We start from the raw sequence: 26,552 nt of genomic DNA, 5'->3' as shown, positions 1-26,552 counted from the left end.
ATGAAGGTAAAAGGCAGAGGAATTACCTGCTTGCTGGTCTCCTTTGCTGTGATCTGCCTGGTCGCCACCCCTGGGGGCAGGGCCTGTCCTCGCCGCTGTGCCTGTTATATGCCTACGGAGGTACACTGCACATTTCGGTACCTGACCTCCATCCCAGACAGCATCCCGCCCAATGTGGAACGCATCAATTTAGGGTGTGTGAGACCCCGTGTTTCCTCTTCTCAAAGAGGGATCAATCACAGCGGTGACTTGTCCCTCAAACATCTGTGACTTTGGGAGATGAATCTCAATTGTTTTAACAATATTTCTTTTCTGAAATGAGCTCATGAGAATTTTGTTTGTTGGGGGCAATAAGAAAACTTTTCCTGGTAAACTTTTATTAGGAGAAAGTTCTAGAATTTGAAGTCCCTCTTGGTAGGTTGGGAGACTCATGGTGGTGAAAAGCTTCATTCTGGCTACATTTTTGCTGGAAAATGATATAGTTTCTGTTAACTATTGGGGTTATGATCATTCATCATAAGAGATGACAGGGTAACTGGAAGTGTCTGCCTATGTAATACACACACACACACACACATACATATATATATATATATGTATCCTTTTTATAGGCCCTTTGGTTTCTTTCCATACAAACTTATTTAAAATGGATGCCTAATTTTTAAAAATATGACTGTATTTTAAGTGTTCATGAAAAAAAAGTCTGTGTCTGAATACACATGTTGGACTTAACATCATTTATTTGACATTAGTGAGCATGTACTATGCACTGGGGATACAATGGTAAGATATATTATTCACTTCTAGGAGGCGTATTGATCTTTAAAAAAACAAGAGAAATGTACGGTCAATACAATTAATAAAAACTGTAATATAGCATACAAAGTGTTTTAGAGACAGACACTAATATTAAGAGCTAACACTAAGGTTGTGCTCAGTAGCACTGCATCCATTTAATCCTCATAACCCCTTTGGAGTGGGTTCTATTACTTACATTTTATAGATGAGGAAACTGAAGCACAGAAAGGCTGCTGATTTTACCCGGGTTGCACCGCTACTCAGTTGAGTCTGAGCTCATAATCATACCCAAACCATACGCCCAAGCCTGGGCTCCAGAGCCCAGGCTTCTTAACCACTGCTGACGAATTCCACCTGGGGGAGTGGTGAGGCGATAGTGTCATGAAAGAATGGGCTAGATATTAAGTGTTCACAAATAGAAAAAGATGAGGTCAAGGGCATTCCAACCTGAGGGAACAGCATATATATAAAAGTTTGAAAATGAGAAGAAATGTGACAAGTTCCCAGAATGTGAGGGGGGTAATTGTAACTGAAACGGCAAGAACTGGGTAGAGAGTCGACCTTCTGTGGCATCTGGTGAATTTCAGTATTTGAAGCATTTGATTGTCTCAATAGAGTACAGTTATAAAGAGAGGTATTGAGTTTTTTTGTGTTTATTTTGGTTATGACATGTGAACTTTAGTTGACAGACTTAGCTTATGCCTAGAATGTCATTTTTTATTTCAGATACAACAGCTTGGTTAGATTGATGGAAACAGATTTTTCTGGCCTGACCAAACTGGAGTTACTCATGCTTCACAGCAATGGCATTCACACAATCCCTGACAAGACCTTCTCAGATTTGCAGGCCTTGCAGGTGAGACTGATGGAGAGAGGGGGCAGGTTAAAGAGGTAAGGTGGGACCTGTGAGATAGAGCTTCAAAGTCTGCCTATCTCTACACAATATGAAAATCAACATTCTGTAAGTTAGAAGCAGACGTCAATGGAGAATGTTAACGGATTTTTAACTGTGGAACTGTGTGTGTAAATTAGAATAATAAGAAAACTCTGAGGCAAGTTTTCTAATGTCTCAAGCTAATAGAAAGAAACATCAATACCCAGAGATGATAAACCTTCAAAATTTAATCCTGAAAAGATACTTCTAGTCATGTTTATCTGGGAATTGAATGTGGTTCCTAAAAGTAATGACTATCTTAGACAGATAATAGTTTTATATAAATCAATGTACTGTTTTCAGTTTCATTTTATTTACTTATTCATGTTCTACCTTGTTCAAACAATTTTTTAAAGTTATGAGGACTCCCAAGGATGCATAAAATCATGCAAGAATGATCACAAAAGTAAGTGAGAAAGTAAAAGGTAAAATAAGCCTAGAGATGGGAATAAAGGGAACATGAGGAAATGCATACATAGAGGCCTTTATGTCTGCTGTAAGTAGGACTTGAAGCTTTTGAGATGCTAACAATACATGACATCTATTAAAACTTAAACTGTTCAGGAAAAGCAAAGCCATGTATGATTTTAAATCAGAAAGAAATGTCTTACACAGCTCCTCATAAAATACAGTGTCATAAAATAAAGTCAATAATATCCTTATAAAAGATAAAGTACCTGTGTTCATAGAGCCTTCTAACATATACCAGAACTATGTAAGGGAGGTTATAACCATGGTGGAGAGCAATAGAGTATAATGCAGCTATGTGATTGTGTTGATTTGGTTAATCAGGCTCTATTTGGAACGTATGTCTTTGGAGGAATAGATGGATTGCATGTCCTTTATAGAATCCTCTACATATATTTATTCTCTCGACCAAATTTTCAATGGATATTGAGGAACATTGAGTTGGAGATTAAACTCCCAGGTTACATTTGGGGCAAAGCTCTTCTATGTTGCCAACTTATTTTTTTCTTATTAGGGGTCTTGGCATTCTAGAAAAGCATTTTCAACAGAGATGATTGTTCAGGCCAAGTCAGGAAAATATGATGAGAAATTGTGTTTATTAGCATTTCTTTTTTCTTTATGAGAGAGAGTATGTTCAACTGGTAATTGGAGAGGGAATTGGAGAATACCTGAGCACTACTGAAATATTCAAAATTATTTTAATTGCAACTCAAAATTAGTCGTATTACTCATATCCAAAAAGTATAAGACACCTCTTAATGTCCATCAACCAATGATAGATAAAGTGTTGTGCATGTATACAGTAGAATACTATTCAGCAAAGAAAGGAATGAAGGGCTGATACATGCTATGAGAGGGATGGGTCTTGAAAACATTTTTGCTAAGTGAAAGAAGCCAGACACAACGCCATAGAGTGTGTGATTCCATTTATATAAAATATTTAGAATAGGCAAATCCATGGAAACAAAGTATATTAGTGGCTGTGAAGGGCTAAGAGGATGGGAAAAATGACTGCTAATGGGTATTAGTTTTTATTTTAAGGTGCAAAATAAAGTTTATTAGAAACTTTAGGCCGGGCACAGTGGCTCACACCTGTAACCCCAGCACTTTGGGAGGCCGAGGGGGGGCGGATCACCTGAGGTTGGGAGTTCGAGACCAGCCTGACCAACGTAGAGAAACCCCGTCTCTACTAAAGAATACAAAAAATTAGCCAGGCGTGGTGGTGCATGCCTGTAATCCCAGTTACTTGGGAGACTGAGGCAGGATAATCGCTTGAACCCAGGAGACGGAGGTTGTAGTAAGCCGAGATCACTCCATTGCACTCCAGCCTGGGCAACAAGAGTGAAACTCCATCTCAAAAAAAAAAAAAAACAAAACACAAAAAAGAAACTTTATTTAGAAGTTTCTGACAGTGGATATGGTTGCACAACTCTGTGAATATACTAAAAACCAATAAATTGTACACTTTATTATTTTTTGAGACAGAATCTTGCTCTGTCACCCAGGCTGGAGTGCAGTGGTACAATCTCAGCTCACTACAACCTCCACCTTCCAAGTTCAAATGATTCTCTGCCTCAGCCTCCTGAGTAGCTGGGAGTACGTGTGTGTGCCACCATGCCCGGCTAATTTTGTGTGTGTATACGTATTTTTAGTAGAGATGGGGTTTCGCCATGTTGGCTAGGCTGGTCTCAAACTCCTGGCCTCAAGTGATCTGCCTGCCTCAGCCTCCCAAAGTGCTGGAAGCCACCATGGCCAGCCAGTTGTACACTTTAAAAGGTGGATTTTATGGCATGTGAACTATAACTCAATAAATTAAAATCAGTAGTCTCTCTTATGAAAAATTTATGTTTAAGAAATCTTAAATTTACTTGAAATACTAAGACTTAAAAAAACCTTATAAAAATTTTCAACCATGGAGAAAAGTAGAGAGAATATAATGAACTGTAATGGACCATTACCCAGCTGCAATAGTTATGGACTCATAGCAGATGTCTCACCTGCACCCCTACCCACTACTCTCCACTCCATTCAATTATTTTGAAACAAATCCAAATTTTCATAATACTCATCTGTAAGTACTTCTATATATCTCAAAATTAAGAAATATTTTTTAAATAACCACAATATCATTCATATATCTTAAATTTTAACAATCATTCCTGGCTGGGCGTGATGGCTCGTGCCTGTAATCCCAGCACTTTGGGAGGCTGAGGTGGGCGGATCACCTGAGGTCAGGAGTTTCAGACCAACCTTGCCAACATGGTGAAACCCCATCTCTACTAAAACTACAAAAATTAGCCGGGCATGGTGGTGGGCGCCTGTAATCCCAGCTACCCAGGAGGCTGAGGCAGGAGAATCGCTTGAACCCAGGAGGCGGAGTTGCAGTGATCACAACACTGCACTCCAGCCTGGGTGACAGAGCAAGACTCTGTCTCAAAAAAAAAAAAAAAGAAAAGAAAATATATCTCATTCCTTAATATCAATAGGCAAATGTTCATGAGTGTTCTAATTTTTCTGATATTGTCATATTTAATTTGCAACGAATTTGATTGAATTGGGATCCTAAGAAGGTATACAAATTGCACTGAATTAATTTCAACATGTTTTGTTATTGATAGGACTTTTTCCTCTTGTGAAAATTCCTTTGACAATATAAATATGTTCTTTTTTTTTTAATTCATAGGTCTTAAAAATGAGCTACAACAAAGTCCGAAAACTTCAGAAAAATACTTTTTATGGCCTCAGGAGCTTGACACGATTGCACATGGACCACAACAATATTGAGTTTATAAACCCAGAGGTTTTTTATGGGCTCAACTTTCTCCGCCTGGTGCACTTGGAAGGAAATCAGCTCACTAAGCTCCATCCAGATACATTTGTCTCTTTGAGCTACCTCCAGATATTTAAAATCTCTTTCATTAAGTTCCTATACTTGTCTGATAACTTCCTGACCTCCCTCCCTCAAGAGATGGTCTCCTATATGCCTGACCTAGACAGCCTTTACCTGCATGGGAACCCATGGACCTGTGATTGCCATTTAAAGTGGTTGTCTGACTGGATACAGGAGAAGCCAGGTATCTATATTGTTTATTTTTTTGTCCCAATTAAATGGAGGAAATCTGCTTGGAGGTGTTATAGTACGAAGTGGAGAGGCCAGGATAATTTAGGAGAGAAAATAACATCTCAGAAATAATTCAAGAATAATTATTTGCACATCATCTATGGCTGTGTTTTGGCTACTGTGGCAGTCAAGTATTGTCAGAGAACTGTTTCACAAAGCCTAAAAATCCTTACTATCTGGCTCTTTATAAAAATGCTGCTGATCCCTGGCTTAGAGAATAAATCTCATGCTCCTTAGGCTACAAGCCAGGTCCTCCTAGTGTGGTGTTGGCCTATCCTCAGCCTCCTTTCCCTCCTCTCGAACCCTCAGCCCCGCCCATCCCAGGCACACAGGCAGTTTTTGCTCTTAACAACTCTGGACAACTTCTGCCACACCACAAACTGTTTTACCTCCTCATACCTGCTGCTGCCCCTGCCTGGAGCCCTTCCTTTCTTTTTCTGCTTGATGGTTCTCAGTCAGCCAGCAAACTGCTCAGTCCTTCTGAGAAGTCTGGCTGCTTCTCCACCCACCCCATCTCCATCAGAATAACCATTTCACCACTTGGGTTGTTTGCCTATACTTCCATTCTTGAATGGATAACATTTGATTATATTTACTACTATTAGAAGTCTTTTGCCTTTCCTGTATCTAATTTATCTTTAACTGTGGTCTCAATATGTCCCAAACTTACATATATGTGTAAAAACACATCATATATACATGTATACATATGTCATATGTACATATACATATGCACACACACGTAATCACTGCATACTGATAGTCAACAACAGATGGCATATATAATGATCCTCCCATAAGATTTACAATGGAGGTGAAATTATTGCCTAGTGACATTGTAGCCATCATAAAGTGGTAGTGCAACATGTTACCTTTTCTAAGTTTAGATACATAAATAATTCCAATTGTATTACAATTGCTTAAAGTATTCAATAGCGTAATATGCTGTGTGGGTCTGTGGCCTAGGAGCAGTAGGCTTTACCATATAGCCTAGGTGTGGAGTAGGCTATACTATCTCGGTTTGTGTAAGTACACTCCATAATGTTTGCACAACAAAATTGCCTAACGATGCATTTTTCAGAATGTGTCCCTGTTAATCAATTCATAACTCTATATATGTAAAATGATTAAACCCATAGGGGCTCACATCTTTCAGTCTTAATAATCAAGTGTTATCCTTTTGACTGAGATGACTTAATAATTTTTACAACACCCATGGGTCAGTCACATCAACCTCTTCTGCTTTGAAAAATTTTCATTGATTCCAAGAGATTCGACAGTTGTTCATGCCTTCAGTTGCCTCACTTGGCATGTGGTAGGCAATCCTTTTGCACTGATCTCAGTAGTTAAATGTAACACTCCTTTATCTACTTGTGGTTATCTTCTATTCTTTGATTCCGCAAAGATGTTGATGCAGCATTTCTATAAAATGAATTTGTGGCTGTTTCTCTAATGAGCATTTATTTCATGAATATGAAATCTATGTTCTGCTGCTCTGTTTCCATTCTTTTTTACATACTTGACAACCTGTTTTAATGCTAAATCATAGTGTAATCTTAATTAAAACATTTTAAAGGCAAATTTAATATATATCGTAGCACCAATACATGAGATACAATGGAAAGCAATGACAATAGCTATGACAGTCTTTATAGGTATACAAGCTGTGATAGCTATATTGATTGCCAATTTGTCAGTTGTTACTGTAAAACATCTTCAATTGTAAGGCACATCTCAATTTATAAGTTGAAATGTGAAAAAACAAACAAAAAGCATGGTCATAGAATTAGGCACTTTTTCTTGCCTGCCTGTCTGCCTTTCTTCCTTCTGCTGATCTTTCCTGAGCATCCATTGGCCAGGGCTGGGGACATACAGATGAACAAGAATGAAGTTTATAGTTTCATGGGAAGACAGATAAGTAAACAGGTCATTCTAATAGTGAATAATGAAAAAAGTAGGATATAAGAGGTGAAAGGTACCAGAAGACTATAAAACAGGGAGCCCACCCAGAAGAAGTGCTGTTCAGACTGGGTTCTGAAGGATGATTGGTAAGTACTTGGGTCATGATGAAAGACACCAAGTGTACAGGACATAGAAGGAACAGCGTATGCCAGAGCCAATGGGGCATGGCAGGGTTGAGGAATGGAAAGGATTTCCATGGGGCTGGAACCGAGTATGATGGAGGGAATGGAGGTGATGTGGTCAGGTTTGCATTTGAGGCAAAATACCTGATGTCGAAGTCCTGCTATCTCTGGCTCAGTGCAAGCAATAATAAGCATGCCACAGTGTGAGCATATTCTATGATGAGGTTTCATTAAGCCAGAAGTCTGCCATGTTGTCTTAGCCCAGGGTACTGATAAGTAGGTAAAGGAATACAGCTTGTTGGCAAGTGGGTGATTGGGAGGCAACTCTTTTTTTTTGAGACAGAATTTTGCTCTTGTTGACCAGGCTGGAGTACAATGGTGTGATCTTGGCTCACCACAACCTCTGCCTCCTGGGTTAAGTGATTCTCCTGCCTTAGCCTCCCGAGTAGCTGGGATTATAGACATGTGCCACCATGCCTGGCTAATTTTGTATTTTTAGTAGAGACGGGGTTTTTCCATGTCGGTCAGACTGGTCTCGAACTTCCAACCTCAGGTGATCCGCCCGCCTCAGCCTCCCAAAGTGTTGAGGTTACAGGCGTGAGCTATTGCGGCCGGCCAGGAGGCAACTCATATGATTGTTCAAAGGTTTCCCAACTTGCCAGCCTCCTCCTCTGCATAGGTTTAGACTATAAAATTTGCTGAAGAATGCCTACTGGTCAGGCATCTGTCACATTACCTGTCACACTGTAGTACACACAGAATAGTTTGGTGTCCTTGGTCAGAGTGAGTTTCTTAAGTCTTTGAGAGGACATGTGCACACATGGGAAGGAGATGTGACCCTATCTAGCCACTCTGACAAATTAGATCTTCTAAGAAGTACAATGCTTTTGTTAAGTGCTGTGTCCAGTGCATCATATAAGAGCTACTACATGGAACGGCATGGATGTCTCGGGCTGTATTTTGTGTAAGGGAAAAGTCTGTACCTCTTACCAAGTATTCCAGTGACCAGCCATTTTAAATAGGCTCACCAGAGCAGAGCTTTTAAATGGTATGTGATATCCAAATATTTGAAAGACAAGGCACCTATGACTTAGAAATTCTGGTCCTAGTGCTGTAAGACTTGCAGCCTCTGACTTCGCCAGAATGTCAGACCTTTAATGGGCCGCCCCACTGCCTTGGCACAGTGTTCTTCCCTCCCCCTTAAACCTGAACCTGCTCTAGTGCATCTACCTCATCCAAGGGAACCATCAACCATCCAGTTTCCAAAGTCATAAAACGGAGTCTTCCTTGACCCTTCCTTTTAGTCAGTGTCCGTATTCAGTCAATCCTCACCTCCTATTGATTGATTCTACCTGCTTCATTGTCTCCTGCATCCATCTGCTTCTCTTAATTCCTATTGCTACTAAGCTGGACCAGGTCAAGGTACCCTGTAATTCAGTCAATATTCTTTTGGATAATGGAAATAAACTTGGGTTTTTTAATGATATCCAAGGAGTTATAAATAATCCTTTAACAAACAGCTTATCTTTTAGAGAACAATGAGGTCCTGTGGCCATATTAAAATGTTAAAATGAAGAAATAGAACTAAACTGTTATTAATAAAAACTGACAAACATGAGCATATCATTTTGTTTCCCTAGATAAAAAAAATGACTAATTCAATTAATATTTACTGAGTACCAAATATATATCAGGCATTTGCTGAACATGGGAAATACTGCAGTAAATAAGATAGACAAAATTCTATGTCTATGCATATTATGTTGAGTACCAAATATATATCAGGTGTTTGCTGAACATGGGAAATACTGCAGTAAATAAGATAGACAAAATTCTATGTCTATGCATATTATGTTGTAGCAGGGTATACATACATAGCTTTTTAAAAAATCAATTCAGAAGCAAAAAATCAGAAAACTTTCTATTGAACACTAAAATTTCCAAATTGTTTCAGCTTCTAGCAAAAGCTATTTCTTCAAAACGTTTATGTCAATTCATAAAGAGATCATGACTGATAACTCAATTGTGATTTTTTTCCAGATGTAATAAAATGCAAAAAAGATAGAAGTCCCTCTAGTGCTCAGCAATGTCCACTTTGCATGAACCCTAGGACTTCTAAAGGCAAGCCCTTAGCTATGGTCTCAGCTGCAGCTTTCCAGTGTGCCAAGCCAACCATTGACTCATCCCTGAAATCAAAGAGCCTGACTATTCTGGAAGATAGTGGTTCTCCTTTCATCTCTCCCCAAGGTTTCATGGCACCCTTTGGCTCCCTCACTTTGAATATGACAGATCAGTCTGGAAATGAAGCTAACATGGTCTGCAGTATTCAAAAGCCCTCAAGGACATCACCCATTGCATTCACTGAAGAAAATGACTACATCGTGCTAAATACTTCATTTTCAACATTTTTGGTGTGCAACATAGATTACGGTCACATTCAGCCAGTGTGGCAAATTCTGGCTTTGTACAGTGATTCTCCTCTGATACTAGAAAGGAGCCACTTGCTTAGTGAAACACCGCAGCTCTATTACAAATATAAACAGGTGGCTCCTAAGCCTGAAGACATTTTTACCAACATAGAGGCAGATCTCAGAGCAGACCCCTCTTGGTTAATGCAAGACCAAATTTCCTTGCAGCTGAACAGAACTGCCACCACACTCAGTACATTACAGATCCAGTACTCCAGTGACGCTCAAATCACTTTACCAAGAGCAGAGACGAGGCCAGTGAAACATAAATGGACTATGATTTCAAGGGATAACAATACTAAGCTGGAACATACTGTCTTGGTAGGTGGAACTGTTGGCCTGAACTGCCCAGGCCAAGGAGACCCCACCCCACACTTGGAGTGGCTTCTAGCTGATGGAAGTAAAGTGAGAGCCCCTTATGTCAGTGAGGATGGACGGATCCTAATAGACAAAAGTGGAAAATTGGAACTCCAGATGGCTGATAGTTTTGACACAGGCATATATCACTGTATAAGCAGCAATTATGATGATGCAGATATTCTCACCTATAGAATAACTGTGGTAGAACCTTTGGTCGAAGCGTATCAGGAAAATGGGATTCATCACACAGTTTTCATTGGTGAAACACTTGATCTTCCATGCCATTCTACTGGTATCCCAGATGCCTCTATTAGCTGGGTTCTTCCAGGAAACAATGTGCTCTATCAGTCATCAAGAGACAAGAAAGTTCTTAACAATGGCACATTAAGAATATTACAGGTCACCCCGAAAGACCAAGGTTATTATCACTGTGTGGCAGCCAACCCATCAGGGGTTGATTTTTTGATTTTCCAAGTTTCAGTCAAGATGAAAGGACAAAGGCCCTTGGAGCATGATGGAGAAACAGAGGGATCTGGACTTGATGAGTCCAATTCTATTGCTCATCTTAAGGAGCCACCAGGTGCACAGCTCCGTACATCTGCTCTGATGGAGGCTGAGGTTGGAAAAAACACCTCAAGCACAAGTAAGAGGCACAACTATCAGGAATTAATACTCCAGCGACGTGGAGATTCAACACATCAACGTTTTAGGGAGAATAGGAGGCATTTCCCTCCCTCTGCTAGGAGAATTGACCCACAACACTGGGCGGCACTGTTGGAGAAAGCTAAAAAGAATGCTGTGCCAGACAAGCAAGAAAATACCACAGTGAGCCCGCCCCCAGTGGTCACCCAACTCCCAAACATACCTGGTGAAGAAGACGATTCCTCAGGCATGCTCACTCTACATGAGGAATTTATGGTCCTGGCCACTAAAGCTTTGAACCTTCCAGCAAGGACAGTGACTGCTGACTCCAGAACAATATCTGATGGTCCTATGACAAACATAAATTACGGCACAGAATTCTCTCCTGTTGTGAATTCACAAATACTACCACCTGAAGAACCCATAGATTTCAAATTGTCTACTGCTATTAAAACTGTAGCCATGTCAAAGAATATAAACCCAACCATGTCAAGCCAAATACAAGGCACAACCAATCAACATTCATCCACTGTCTTTCCACTGCTACTTGGAGCAACTGAATTTCAGGACTCTGACCAGATGGGAAGAGGAAGAGAGCATTTCCAAAGTGCACCCCCAATAACAGTGAGGACTATGATCAAAGATGTCAATGTCAAAATGCTTAGTAGCACCACCAACAAACTATTATTAGAGTCGGTAAATACCACAAATAGTCATCAAACATCTGTAAGAGAAGTCAGTGAGCCCAGGCGCAATCACTTCTATTCTCACACTACTCAAATACTTAGCACCTCCACGTTCCCTTCAGATCCACACACAGCTGCTCATTCTCAGTTTCTGATCCCTAGAAATAGTACAGTTAACATCCCGCTGTTCAGACGCTTTGGGAGGCAGAGGAAAATTGGCGGAAGGGGGCGGATTATCAGCCCATATAGAACTCCACTTCTCCGACGGCATAGATACAGCATTTTCAGGTCAACACCCAGAGGTTCTTCTGAGAAAAGCACTACAGCATTCTCAGCCACAGTGCTCAATGTGACATGTCTGTCCTGTCTTCCCGGGGAGAGGCTCACCACTGCCACAGCAGCATTGGCTTTTCCAAGTGCTGCTCCTATCACCTTCCCCAAAGCTGACATTGCCAGAGTCCCATCAGAAGAGTCTACAACTCTAGTCCAGAATCCACTATTACTACTTGAGAACAAACCCAATGTAGATAGTGAGAAAACAACACCCACAATAAAATATTTCAGTACTGAAATTTCCCAAGTGACTCCAACTGGTGCAGTCATGACATATGCTCCAACATCCATACCCATGGAAAAAACTCACAAAATAAATGCCAGTTACCCACGTGTGTCTAGCACCAATGAAGCTAAAAGAGATTCAGTGATTACATCGTCACTTTCAGGTGCTATCACCAAGCCACCAAAGACTATTATAGCCACTACAAGGTTTTCAAGAAGGAAAATTCCCTGGCATCAGAACTTTGTAAATAACCATAACCCAAAAGGCAGATTAAGGAATCAACATAAAGTTAGTTTACAAAAAAGCACAGCTGTGATGCTTCCTAAAACGTCTCCTGCTTTACCCAGAGACAAAGTCTCCCCCTTCCATTTCACCACACTTTCAACAAGTGTGATGCAAATTCCATCTAATACCTTGACTACAACTCACCACACTACCACCAAAACACACAATCCTGGAAGTCTTCCAACAATGAAGGAGCTTCCCTTCCCACCCCTTAACCCTATGCTTCCTAGTATTATAAGCAAAGACTCAAGTACAATAAGCATCATATCAACGCAAACAGCAATACCAGCAACAACTCCTACCTTCCCTGCATCTGTCATCACTTATGAAACCCAAACAGAGAGATCCAGAGCACAAACAATACAAAGAGAACAGGAGCCTCAAAAGAAGAACAGGACTGACCCAAACATCTCTCCATACCAGAGTTCTGGCTTCACTACATCCACTACTATGACACCTCCTGTTCTAATCACAGCTGAAACTTCAGTCAAGCCCAGTGTCTCTGCATTCACTCATTCCCCACCAGAAAACACAACTGGGATTTCAAGCACAATCAGTTTTCATTCAAGAACTCTTAATCTGACAGATGTGATTGAAGAACAAGCCCAAGCGAGTACTCAGACTTTGAAGAGCACAATTGCTTCTGAAACAACTTTGTCCAGCAAATCACACCAGAGTACCACAACTAGGAAAGCAATCATTAGACACTCAACCATCTCACCATTCCTCAGCAGCAGCAGTGCTACTCTAATGCCAGTTCCCATCTCCCCTCCCTTTACTCAGAGAGCAGTTACTGACAACGTGGCAACTCCCATTTCCGGGCTTATGACAAATACAGTGGTCAAGCTGCATGAATCCTCAAGGCACAATGCTAAACCACAGCAATTAGTAGCAGAGGTTGCAACATCTCCCAAGGCTCACCCAAATGCCAAGTTCACAACTGGAACCACTCACTTCATCTACTCTAATCTGTTACATTCTACTCCCATGCCAGCACTAACAACAGTTAAATCACAGAATTCTAAATTAACTCTATCTCCCTGGGCAGAAAACCAATTTTGGCACAAACCATACTCAGAAATTGCTGAAAAAGGCAAAAAGCCAGAAGTAAGCATGTTGGCTACTACAGGCGTGTCAGAGACCACCACTCTTGCTTCAGATTGGGATGGACAGAAGAATGCAAAGAGTGACTTTGATAAGAAACCAGTTCAAGAAGTAACAACTTCCAAACTCCTTCCCTTTGACTCTTTGTCTAGATATATATTTGAAAAGCCCAGAATAGTTGGAGGAAAAGCTGCAAGTTTTACTATTCCAGCTAACTCAGATGCCTTTCTTCCCTGTGAAGCTGTTGGAAATCCCCTGCCCACCATTCATTGGACCAGAGTCCCATCAGGTATTTGAAACTTTTTCTTTACACTTAGTTTTTGTTAGAAAACAAGAAGAAGAATGTTATGTTTTGGGATTAAACATCCAAAGAATCAGTTTCAAATTTTTCTAAGACATAGAAACTATTAATATCCTCATTTGACACTGGCATATTTTCACTCATCAGAAGGGCTTAAAATATGTTAATGAACATTTTTTGGAATGCCTCAACAGCTGATTCAAAGTAATATGATTTGAAAAAGAGAGAGTGGTTATTGTGTTGAACCATCTGGCTTTTAAAGTAAAATTATATGAATAAAAAAATCCAGGCTGGGCACGGTGGCTCACACCTGTAATCCCAGCACTTTGGGGAGGCCGAGGCGGGTGGATTACCTGAGGTCAGGAGTTCAGGATCAGCCTGGCCAACATGGTGAAACCCACTCTCTACTAAAAAAAATACAAAAATTAGCTGGGTGTGGTGGTGTGCCTGTAGTCCCAGCTACTCGGGAGGCTGAGACAGGAGAATTGCTTGAACCCAGGAGGCGGAGGTTGCAGTGAGCCAAGATCACGCCATTGCACTCCAGCCTGGGCGACAAGAGTGAAACTCCATCTCAATAAAAATAAAATAAAATAAAATAATCCAGGAATAATTTTAGCAATCTGAAGACTAGATGTCCTAATTTTTTTTTTTTTTTTTTGGTCTGTCACCTAGGGTGGAGTGCAGTGGTACAATCATGTCTCCAGGGGCTCAAGCGATCCTCCTATCTGAGCCACCTGAGTAGCTGGGACTACAAGTGCACACCACCATACCTAGCTAATACTTTATTTTTTGTTTGTAGAGACAGGGTCTCACTATGTTTCCAGGGCTGGTCTTGAACTGCTGGGCTCAAGTGATTCTCCCACCTCAGCCTCCCAAAGTGTTGGGATTACACAAGTGAGCCATAGGGCTGGGCTTTCATTTTAATTTAAGTGTATTCTTAGTAGCCCAAAAAACGATAGCTTTATGTTTTCAATCTGAACTTTGATGACCTATAGCAATAATTTTCTTTTTTTCTTCTCAGGACTTGATTTATCTAAGAGGAAACAGAATAGCAGGGTCCAGGTTCTCCCCAATGGTACCCTGTCCATCCAGAGGGTGGAAATTCAGGACCGCGGACAGTACTTATGTTCTGCATCCAATCTGTTTGGCACAGACCACCTTCATGTCACCTTGTCTGTGGTTTCCTATCCTCCCAGGATCCTGGAGAGACATACCAAAGAGATCACAGTTCATTCCGGAAGCACTGTGGAACTGAAGTGCAGAGCAGAAGGTAGGCCAAGCCCTATAGTTACCTGGATTCTTGCAAACCAAACAGTAGTCTCAGAATCATCCCAGGGAAGTAGACAGGCCATGGTGATGGTTGATGGAACATTGGTCATCCACAATCTCAGTATTTATGACCGTGGCTTTTACAAATGTGTGGCCAGCAACCCAGGTGGCCAGGATTCACTGCTGGTTAAAATACAAGTCATTGCAGCACCACCTGTTATTCTAGAGCAAAGGAGGCAAGTCATTGTAGGAACTTGGGGTGAGAGTTTAAAACTGCCCTGTACTGCAAAAGGAACTCCTCAGCCCAGCGTTTACTGGGTCCTCTCTGATGGCACTGAAGTGAAACCATTACAGTTTACCAATTCCAAGTTGTTCTTATTTTCAAATGGGACTTTGTATATAAGAAACCTAGCCTCTTCAGACAGGGGCACTTATGAATGCATCGCTACCAGTTCCACTGGTTCGGAGCGAAGAGTAGTAATGCTTACAATGGAAGAGCGAGTGACCAGCCCCAGGATAGAAGTTGCATCCCAGAAAAGGACTGAAGTGAATTTTGGGGACAAATTACTACTGAACTGCTCAGCCACTGGGGAGCCCAAACCCCAAATAATGTGGAGGTTACCATCCAAGGCTGTGGTCGACCAGCAGCATAGGTAAGTCTATACCTTTGGGTTGGAATTATCTGCTTTATCTATTTAGCTGTACAACTTCTGAAATAGAAAAAGTGACACAGTGAGGCTAGCAGCAGTTTTAGAGTACATATAGACTTTGGACATAAAGGAAACTCTCTCGAAAAAAACTAATCTTTTGAGATCATTTGAATACAAAAACCATTCTTTTCACATGCTTAACTCAAAGGGTCAACTTCTTAGGGTTTTTGTATATTTTAGGCAGAATAAAAAAATCTCATTTATCTCCATACTTGGCACAGTCTTAAAATAGTAACTGTAGGACAGGCACGGTGGCTCACGCCTGTAATCCTAGCACTTTGGGAGGCCGAGGCAGGTGGATCACCTAAGGTCAGGAGTTCAGGACTAGCTCGGCCAACATGGTGAAACCCTATCTCTACTAAAAGTACAAAAAAAAAAAAAAATTAGTCGGGCATGGTGGCGGGTGCCTGTAATCCCAGCTGCTTGGGAGGCTGAGGCAGGAGAATTGCTTGAACCTGGGAGGTGGAGGTTGCAGTGAACCGAGATTGCACCACTGCACTCCAGCCTGGGCAACAGAGTGAGACTTTGTCTCAAAAAAAAAAAAAAAAATAGTAATTGTATAAATATATTCATACTCTCTATAAACAAAACAGAGAAGGGAATTTTTGTGATGCATTGGAGATTCTGGAAAGAGATACTCCGTTATTTTACTCGTCTGAATCCCCTATTTGACATTTTAAACTTCATTATAATCAGTACTTAATTTTTTCTTTCCTAAAATTACAAAGCACTTTGTGAAAGTCACAATATTAAGACCTCCACCGAGTGAAATGTATTCAGGGCCCCTGCATTCTGATGTGATGAGACACATATATACAAATACACACTTTCTCTGGTCTGTTATAAGCATATGAATATATATATTTTTTGAGACAGAGTCTCACACTGTTGCCCAGGCTGGAGTGCAGTGGCGTGATCTCTGCTCACTGCAAGCTCCGCCTCCCGGGTTCATGCCATTCTCCTACCTCAGCCTCCTGAGTAGCTGGGACTACAGGCACCCGCCACCACATCCAGCTAATTTTTTGTACCTTTAGTAGAGGCGGAGTTTCACCATGTTAGCCAGGATGGTCTTGATCTCCTGACCTCGTGATCTGCCCGCCTTGGCCTCCCAAAGTGCTGGGATTACAGGCATGAGCCACTGCGCCCGGCCTCAATATTCATTTTATAGCTGGCTTTCTATATAAATTCTATCTTCAAAAATCAATAATTATAGCTTATGAGGTTTTTTTTTGCAAGTGGCATGACTTTACACAATGGTTTTCCATTACATGACAAAAAATGAGGATGAGAATTTCCATCTTATATATGTTTATTCATTAATAGAAAATATCCATGCAAAAAAAATTACACATAGTAAATGTGAATTTGTACTCATGCTTAGGAGTTGAAGATTTTTTTCTAATGACATGAGTTGATACTGAATACAGCTAATAAATTTAACTTGTGATCTTTAGTTCAAAAGTAAATGTTAATTTTCAAGTTTTTCAAATGTCATCAAAAATCACCTAAATTAAATTGAAATTTGTTTAGATTTAGAATTTTTAAATGCTGAGTTATGAAATGTGAGTTTTGTGCTTTGGAGAGGCTGAAGATGCCTCTACATTAGTCTTTATTAAGAATTCTGTCCTCCACTCTGGGAAACCTTCTATTTTCAAAAATAAATTATCTCTCTCAAAAATATTAGTTTATAAAAAGAAACATCAATAGTTCTGTCTCTTATATGTCACAATCTCCAGTTGCATCCAGTGTAGGGGATATCACTCTAAGCCAGTCTTTCTCCAAGGGAAGATCCCCCTACCAGTAGCATTAGCATTGCCTGGGAATTTGTTGAATCAGGAGCTCTGATTTTGTTTTAATAAGTAATCTGCTCTTAAAAGCCCTCTAGGTGATTTTGTTGCTAAAATTTGACGCTTGTTTTCAAACTTAACTTTTTATGTTAGCTGGGAAGTTTGTTAAAGAGTGGGTTTCTATATCCTTGGCGAGACCTATTGAAGCAGAATTTCAGGAAACCAAAGCCAGGAAATATGCACCTTAAACTCGGCCCATGTAATTCTAATGCAGCTGATGAGGGATCTTCACTAAGAACCAAGTTAGAACAGTGGTTCTTTGCTGCACATGGAAACCTTTAATCTGGAAAATTTTAAGAATCCTGATGCCCAAGCCATGCTCCACACATATTAAGTCAAATTCTGGAGGTGGGACCCAGACATCAGTATTATTTTAAACTCCACAAGTGATTTTAATGTTTAGCCAAGTTTAAGAACCAATACTTTTAGAAAGCATTAGGAAAGAATGCCAGTATAGCATGGTGGAAAGCATAAGGCTTGAGAACCAGCCCTGTGACCTAAGGCAAGTGGCTAAATCTCTCTAAATACCAATTTTTCAGCTGTATAATGAGGGAATTACTTCAAGATTAAACAACCAGTGCAAAGCACCTGGCAGTTTCCCTTCATTTTAAGTGTATTCGTATTGATTTTACCTTGGTTTATATGCCAGAGAACTTCCTTCCATATTTGGGAAAAAAAAAGAAAAACTTTTTCTAATATTTTACTATAATACTTTCCATACTTACCTTTGCTGGAGAATAACAATGATTTGATGGCTGAGTGTGGTGGTTCACGCCTGTCATTCCAGCACTTTGGGAGACCAAGGCAGGAGGATCTCTTGAACCCAGAAGTTGGAGACCAGCCTTGGCAACACAGTGAGATCCTGTCTCTACAAAAAATAAAAAAATTAGGAGAGCATAGTGGTTTGTGTCTGTAGTCCCAGCGACTCAGAGGTTGAGGTTGGTGGATTGCTTGAACCTGGGAGGTTGAGGCTGCAGTGAGCCATGATCTCACCACTGCACTGTAGCCTGGGCTCCAGAGTGAGACCCTGTCTCAAAAAATATATAAATAAGTAAATAGAAAATAGGAGAGAGAGAAATGACTTGAGGCTGTTTGACCTGGTTAGCACTTATGCTATGAAAACAGTTTTTACTTTTCTCTCCAGTTTTATCTACCTGCTTAGCCCATTTGCCCAAAAACAAGAAAGATGTTTTCTCATATAGGTATCCCTGATAGCACTTTTAGCACCAGTTGAGTTTCCACTGGTCTAAAAAACTAGATTTAGTTTTACCAGGAAAGATCTGCCATCTGGTGGTTAAATTTGGTAATGGTAGGCTGTGCAGCCACTGTACATCTGGAGAAAAATGGTATTCCACACAGCTCAATCTAGTGCAAAAACCAGTCACTCTACAGGTGCCCATAGAGGGCAGATGCTGCTGCAACAACCTTCTAAGGAATCTTGCGTTGGTATTCTCTTTATAACAAAGTAAAACTTATTTTTTTTCTAAAACAGAGTTTCATTTTTGTCACCCAGACTAGAATGTAGTGGTGCGATCTCGGCTCACTGCAACCCCAGCCTCCTGGGTTCAAGTGATTCTCAAGCCTTAGCCTCCCAAGTAGCTGGGATTACAGGCATGTGCCATCATGCTCAGCTAATTTTTTATATTTTTAGTAGAGATGGGGTTTTGCCGTATTGGCCAGGCTAGTCTCAAACTCCTGCCCTCAAGTGATCTGCCCACATTGGCCCCCCAAAATGCTGGGATTACAGGTGTGAGCCACTGTGCCCAGCTAAAGTAGAATTTATTTTCTAACCAAATGATTCAATAATTGTTTTGTTACTAATAACTTTTTAGAAAGTATCATCTGGCATCTTTTCTGAGCAATTGAGTTTACCTATATATATTACAAAATGACCATGTTTGTGGATCCAGTTAGTTTACTTGATATGTGAAATGGTCAAGGAAGTCATGGTGTCTAGAAATTCCATATTTCTAGCACGTCCCTCATCATTAAGATTTTTCTTAAATTACTATGTAACTGAGATTCATTTGAATTCCATCTGAGAAATACTTATTTGCACTAAATTATACCTGTTCAATTAGATAATTTCATCTTTCAGCAAATGGCTTAGAAGACAATAAGCTGGTAGTAATTTTATTTTTTATTGCAACAATTTAAAGCTAATCACACACACAAAAACAGGTAACTATGAGGTGATGGATATGCTAGTTAATCGTGGTCATTTTTATATATATATATATATATATATATATATATCTCAAAATGTCATGTTCTACACCTCAAAGATACACAATTTTCATTGGTCATGCTTCAATAAGGCTGGGGCAGAGGGAGGCAATCCTGAGTAAAACAGTTTCCCTCACTGCTAACAGCTGCACACTCAAATGAATCCCTTTTCTCCTTAGAGTGGGCAGCCGGATCCACGTCTACCCAAATGGATCCCTGTTTATTGGATCAGTAACAGAAAAAGACAGTGGTGTCTACTTGTGTGCGGCAAGAAACAAAATGGGGGATGATCTGATACTGATGCATGTCAGCCTAAGACTGAAACCTGCCAAAATTGACCACAAGCAGTATTTTAGAAAGCAAGTGCTCCATGGGAAAGATTTCCAAGTAGATTGCAAAGCTTCTGGCTCCCCAGTGCCAGAGATATCTTGGAGTTTGCCCGATGGAACCATGATCAACAATGCAATGCAAGCAGATGACAGTGGCCACAGGACCAGGAGATATACCCTTTTCGACAATGGAACTTTATACTTCAACAAAGTTGGGGTAGCAGAGGAAGGAGATTATACTTGCTATGCCCAGAACACCCTAGGGAAAGATGAAATGAAGGTTCACTTAACAGTTATAACGGCTGCTCCCCGGATAAGGCAGAGTAACAAAACCAACAAGAGAATCAAAGCTGGAGACACAGCTGTCCTTGACTGTGAGGTCATTGGGGATCCCAAACCAAAAATATTTTGGTTGCTGCCTTCCAATGACATGATTTCCTTCTCCACTGATAGGTACACATTTCATGCCAATGGGTCTTTGACCATCAACAAAGTGAAACTGCTCGATTCTGGAGAGTACGTATGTGTAGCCCGAAATCCCAGTGGGGATGACACCAAAATGTACAAACTGGATGTTGTCTCTAAACCTCCATTAATCAATGGTCTGTATACAAACAGAACTGTTATTAAAGCCACAGCTGTGAGACATTCCAAAAAACACTTTGACTGCAGAGCTGAAGGGACACCATATCCTGAAGTCATGTGGATCATGCCAGACAATATTTTCCTCACAGCCCCATACTATGGAAGCAGAATCACAGTCCATAAAAATGGAACCTTGGAAATTAGGAATGTGAGGCTTTCAGATTCAGCCGATTTTATCTGTGTGGCCCGAAATGAAGGTGGAGAGAGTGTGTTGGTAGTACAGTTAGAAGTACTGGAAATGCTGAGAAGACCGACATTCAGAAAACCATTTAATGAAAAAGTAGTTGCCCAGCTGGGAAAGTCCACAGCATTGAATTGCTCTGTTGATGGTAACCCACCACCTGAAATAATCTGGATTTTACCAAATGGCACACGATTTTCCAATGGACCACAAAGTTACCAGTATCTGATAGCAAGCAATGGTTCTTTCATCATTTATAAAACAACTCGGGAGGATGCAGGAAAATATCGCTGTGCAGCTAGGAATAAAGTTGGCTATATTGAGAAATTAGTCATATTAGAAATCGGCCAGAAGCCAGTTATTCTTACCTATGCACCAGGGACAGTAAAAGGCATCAGTGGAGAATCGCTATCACTGCATTGTGTGTCTGATGGAATCCCTAAGCCAAATATCAAATGGACTATGCCAAGTGGTTACGTAGTAGACAGGCCTCAAATTAATGAGAAATACATATTGTATGACAATGGCACCTTAGTCATCAAAGAGGCAACAGCTTATGACAGAGGAAACTATGTCTGTAAGGCTCAAAATAGTGTTGGTCATACACTAATTACCGTTCCAGTAATGATTGTAGCCTACCCTCCCCGAATTACAAATCGTCCACCCAGGAGTATTGTCACCAGGACAGGGGCAGCCTTTCAGCTCCACTGTGTGGCCCTGGGAGTTCCCAAGCCAGAAATCACGTGGGAGATGCCTGACCACTCCCTTCTCTCAACGGCAAGTAAAGAGAGGACACATGGAAGTGAGCAGCTTCACTTACAAGGTACCCTAGTCATTCAGAATCCCCAAACCTCCAATTCTGGGATATACAAATGCACAGCAAAGAATCCACTTGGTAGTGATTATGCAGCAACGTATATTCAAGTAATCTGACATGAAATAAAGTCAACATCTGGGAAGAATTTATTTTTTGGAAGAAGTTTAATCAAAGGCAGCCATAGGCATGTAAATGAATTTGAATACATTTACAGTATTAAATTTACAATGAACATGCAAAATAAAAGGACTTGTAAATAAATGCATTATGAACTGATGATACTGATTTCTTTAACGGATCTCAAAACAAACTTTTGACTTAAGGCACTTTTATTTTGCCAACAAATAACAATAAACATTAAAACGGTCCACTATAAAATAACAAATGGCTAATGTACCTGAATTTTTCAGTAAAAAAATGAACTTTTAATACCAGTTGCCTAGTGTCCACCTCCTATCAATCAATCAATGTTACAAGCATGGCACTCAGAACAGAGACGACAATGGAAAATATTAAATCTACAATCTTTATGTAAATTTACCATCCTGATGTATAAATATTTTGTGGTTTATAAATTTTTTTGCTAAAACCTACAGAAAATAAGCACTGAACTGTCTTGATTATGATTCACCATTTGTTCACACTGAAAATTTTCATTGATTGATGGGGAATACAAAAATGTTTTAATAACTGCATTTAAAAATAAATGCAGGCTCACTTTTCCACATGTAAAAAGCAATGTAATACCTGCACATCATAAAATGTGAAAAGGGGGTTATTTTTGTCCAAATACACCCATTAAAAAGGTTTTAAAAATACAGTGAAACTTCTTTATAACGTTAAGATCTAGCTCAGGCACCCCTGGTTTGGAGCTGTTTATAGGGAAATTTTTCTGAGGAATCGTTGCTCTATAAGCATTTCATTTCATTATTTATGGGATGGGAAAATGCTTGGGAGGGTCTAGATCTATTTATTATATATAAAATGAAGTTTCACTGTATTTAAAATCTGATCAATCCTACACAAAATGTTGCGTTTTTGTAATTCACTGAATTTTTATATGATTGATCTTATCTAAGGGTGGGGTTTTCCAGTGTAATTTCTCCAGCATCTTTTCAAACATTCACCTAGTACTTAAGAATTATAGGAGCTTTATAAATGGGAAAAAAAATGCCATAGGTCTTAGATATCTCAGTGCACAAAACCGAGAATTACTAATATGTTAGCCCCTGCCAATCATTTGAGCCATGTGGAATGGTACCCTTGGGTTTTCATCACACTGACTTTCAGCTAGCTCCATCTAAGCCTAAAATGTGACCTGGTTGCAACTTATGTCTGATGTTAGTACCCTGTGGCTGGAAGTGGTCAAAGATATGCATTGAAATTGATCTCCTCTACTTCCAAGCCAAGAAGGGTAAATGCAAGGACAAATGCAACCCTGTTAACCCTGTTAGGAAAAAGCCTACAGTGTAAACAAGAGAGTCTATGGGCTTCTTATATCCAAGAATTGTGATAGGTATAGCTGACTCCATTTGATTTCAAGGTCTTGTCTTTCTTTAAGGGGAGTTGGGGTCTCCATCTTATTCTAAGGTAATTTCCTCTGCTAAGGTAAAGTACCAGGTTCTGCCACAGGGCTTTCCCTTGTGACCAAAAGAATGCATTTGCAAGAAAAGGGAAAAAAAAAAAAAAAAAAAAAAAAAAAAAAACCTCTCAAGATACAGAATTAACAGGGAGAAAATCTGAAGACTAAAGTAAAGTAATTCTAGTTATTTTCTTTATAATGCGCAGGGGTTAAAACAGCATTCTTCAACTTTCAATAGAATCTTGGAATTAGAGTCGTAGCATAACTTCCTCACCTAAAAAAAGAACAAAGATATGCCCCACAGCTTTCATGTGCAAAATGATTAATAATTTAACTCACCTCTGCAAAGTATAAAGTGCATACAAATGCTATGCAATTATAACACTCATTCTTAAAACAGTATTACTGTTTGCAATGCTGAGCTACAAAATATATGGTTCAAACTGAACTGGCAAAGAAATCTGGAAATAACAAGGATGGAACATGGCTCACTCACTAGGCACAACATTCACATTTCGGTTGTTTTGCCAATGCAGTCATTATATAGATATATTACTTTGAAGAAAACAACTTCATTAGCTTATCTAAGTATGATTCTTGAGAGGAAAACATCTGCTATACAAAACCAGCAAAAATGTGTACAGATACGTCTTCTGAAAGCAGATAGACTATTAATTTAGTGAAAAGAATGGTTTTTAATGTTTTGGCAAAGTCTTTTCCAGCCCAGAGTAAACACAAAATGGGCAGGCTGGAGTGAAATATTTTCACAGTGTACAAAGCAGTTCACATGGATGGTGCCACAGCAAAGTAAGCTGACATGTATTTGAGGTCATTTGCATGAGTCAAACTTTGCAATGAGTAACTCACCTAGGAAGATATAAATTATTTATATATAATGATTTGCAAAAGAAAATGTCTACTAAAGTTGTACTAGCTACATTTTAAAAAAGTAGATTTACATGGTCTGCTCATTAGAGACAAGTCTATTCACAGTATGCTTGACTATATTATATGTAAAATCATATGGCAAAAGAAAATGAAATAACAGAACATGGGAAAATATCCCCCACATGTTTTAAAATGCCCTGCAATTTTCACATTCAAAATTTTATGCATCTAAATCTAAAAAAATATTATATGGAATACTCTTAAGTTACACAAACTGATAATTTACTGGTTTCTTTTTTACTCTAATAGGAGCAAATTACCACATACTTGAACAAAGTTAAAATAGTTACTATTTCTTTATAATAAATTTGATGTATAATTTACTTGTGCTTTTTGCACCAATTTATAAATACAGTATATGCAATACACAACCAAGACTGACACTGACAGTAATAATTAAATTCAAAATAGCAAATACTTACCATACAAAATAAACAGCAAATACACCTTTTATGAAAACCAGAGCCTTCTGGACTTTGGGGCCAGATTCTCTGGAAACCATGTCAAGTGTGAGCACTGGAATCTCAAGCCAGCTACTGGATTTTTTTTCCCCTTAAGGTGGCATAAGGTTCAGGAGAACCAAAACTGGCAATAAATAGTTGGACGATTCCACTGCAGTTCTTTCAGGCCTTTAGGATTTACATGTTGTACCTTCACAATGACTCTCATCAATGATCTTGCCTCAAAACAAATTTAAGTACAGCTACTTCTAACAGGTTTCTGCACATCTTAGGGCAGCTCTCAAAGAAACCTTGGTTTAGGTTCTTGGTTTAAGAAGTTTAAGTACTAAGCAACAATCTGTTTCAGCACCTTTTGACCACAACAAAAGCAAAGAAAAGTCCTACATAAATAAGAACAAAGTTTATAAAGTGCTTATGAGATTACAAACGTTTCAAATTAGAGCGATGCAAATAAATGTCCATTTCACCATCACAGATGAATGCGGAATAAACGGGCCATGTTTCTGTCAAGGTCTGACATGCCTTTCAAATCAGTAGTTTGGTCCAGCACAGTTTGTAAAATAAAATTAAAAAAAAAAAAACTTCATCATTAATGAATGAAATACATAAATACTTTAAATCCATCATAATCCATTCTTTCTAGAAATGTGAGATTCAAAAAAAGCACCAATTTCAAAAGGTCTGCTAGCACACTCTTCTGGGAGTAGGCCTGCCTGCATGATTCACATTTGTAAACCTACTATAAAGGTGAATTCAACAAAATCAAACCATAACTTCTCCTTGGCTTTTTGTCTAAACACCTTTTTTTTTTTGTGAGATGTAGCATAAAATATAGTAAAATGTCAAAGAAATGAAAAAACAAAGGGACATTTTTAAAATGACTAATGCATTAAATTTGATTTTCTGTTTTTCAGTGCAAACATAAAACGTCATGTCTTCTCCTCTTGCAGATTCAGAAATGTGAAGGATGCCCATACGGAGTCACTCCTTGCTGTGGCTGGTTGCCTAAGGAGAAAAATAAATTCAACCAAAATTACAGATACAAAACTATTGCACAGATGGATGCTACCCTCTTGTCACTGCTCTCAGTACCAGCTGCAGGTACAGGGAAACAGAATGGCCAGAGAGTACTATCCTTGTCCTGAAAAACCCTTGTGGTGGGATTCAAGTACCACCCTGCAGAGGGGACAACTTTATTCACAGTCCACACTTGCCAATGCAAGGCCGCAGGATTTAGGTTACTGGCCCATCCAGAGTGTCTCCCTCTGAACTAAACTACTTGGTATTAACTTTCAAAAGGAGTACAGCAAAAGTTTCATAAAACATTGAAACTTCTCAAAATGCTTATAAAAGTCAGCAATTCTACTTTAACACATAATTGGTAAGAAAAAATTAGATTGGAACTGGGCAATTTTCTGCAAATGGCCACAAGGTATGTGCAACAGAACTGTGCAAGAGTACATGCAGGTGCAAGAGTGTCCGTGTGTGACAACTCGAGCATGTGCCTATGTAGACATGCATGCCTGCACATGCATACAGAAACAAGGAATGGTCAGTAGATACCAAAAAATGACATGGGCTTAGAAACAGCTACTGCTTGTTTAACTCTGGAGTATTCAAATCCGGAGGCCCCATTCACATGGGCCATGCTATCAAAGGAGCCCTCTGGAGCTGTGTGGTGAGCAGCTCAGTTTAGTCACCACCCTTCAACAATGAAGTCTGGCATA

General features: G+C 39.6%; 2 protein-coding genes across 6 annotated transcripts in view; one reads left to right on the top strand and one right to left on the bottom strand.

Annotated features, from left to right (window-relative positions):
- IGSF10 (immunoglobulin superfamily member 10) lies at positions 1 to 22,654 on the top strand. 3 transcript variants are annotated; one of them, XM_030822719.1, is made up of 6 exons: positions 1 to 194; positions 1,525 to 1,654; positions 4,884 to 5,274; positions 9,446 to 13,798; positions 14,832 to 15,732; positions 20,042 to 22,654. In XM_030822719.1, the coding sequence occupies exons 1-6, from the start codon at positions 1 to 3 to the stop codon at positions 21,948 to 21,950; spliced, it is 7,878 nt and encodes a 2,625-aa protein (XP_030678579.1). In that variant the 3' UTR covers positions 21,951 to 22,654. The 3 variants fall into 3 exon arrangements, with proteins under 3 accessions (XP_030678579.1, XP_030678581.1, XP_030678580.1); XM_030822721.1 differs by lacking the exons at positions 1 to 194; positions 1,525 to 1,654; positions 4,884 to 5,274; positions 9,446 to 13,798; positions 14,832 to 15,732 and adding an exon at positions 17,676 to 17,984 and having other exon boundaries at positions 20,042 to 22,107; XM_030822720.1 differs by lacking the exons at positions 1 to 194; positions 1,525 to 1,654; positions 4,884 to 5,274; positions 9,446 to 13,798; positions 14,832 to 15,732 and adding an exon at positions 17,676 to 18,138 and having other exon boundaries at positions 20,042 to 22,092.
- Positions 21,980 to 26,552, bottom strand: part of MED12L (mediator complex subunit 12L) — a 334,555-nt gene continuing 329,982 nt past the window's right edge. For all 3 annotated transcript variants that reach the window (XM_030822722.1, XM_030822724.1, XM_030822727.1), the window contains one exon: positions 21,980 to 25,830. In XM_030822722.1, the coding sequence (XP_030678582.1) occupies positions 25,778 to 25,830 (53 nt within the window). In that variant the 3' untranslated portion in view covers positions 21,980 to 25,777. The remainder of the gene's footprint in view (positions 25,831 to 26,552) is intronic.

This window comes from Nomascus leucogenys, chromosome 11, assembly GCF_006542625.1.
Source record: "Nomascus leucogenys isolate Asia chromosome 11, Asia_NLE_v1, whole genome shotgun sequence".
NCBI lineage: Eukaryota > Metazoa > Chordata > Mammalia > Primates > Hylobatidae > Nomascus > Nomascus leucogenys.
The sequence above is the reverse complement of the archived record's forward strand: the minus strand, read 5'-3'. Positions and strand labels throughout refer to the sequence as shown.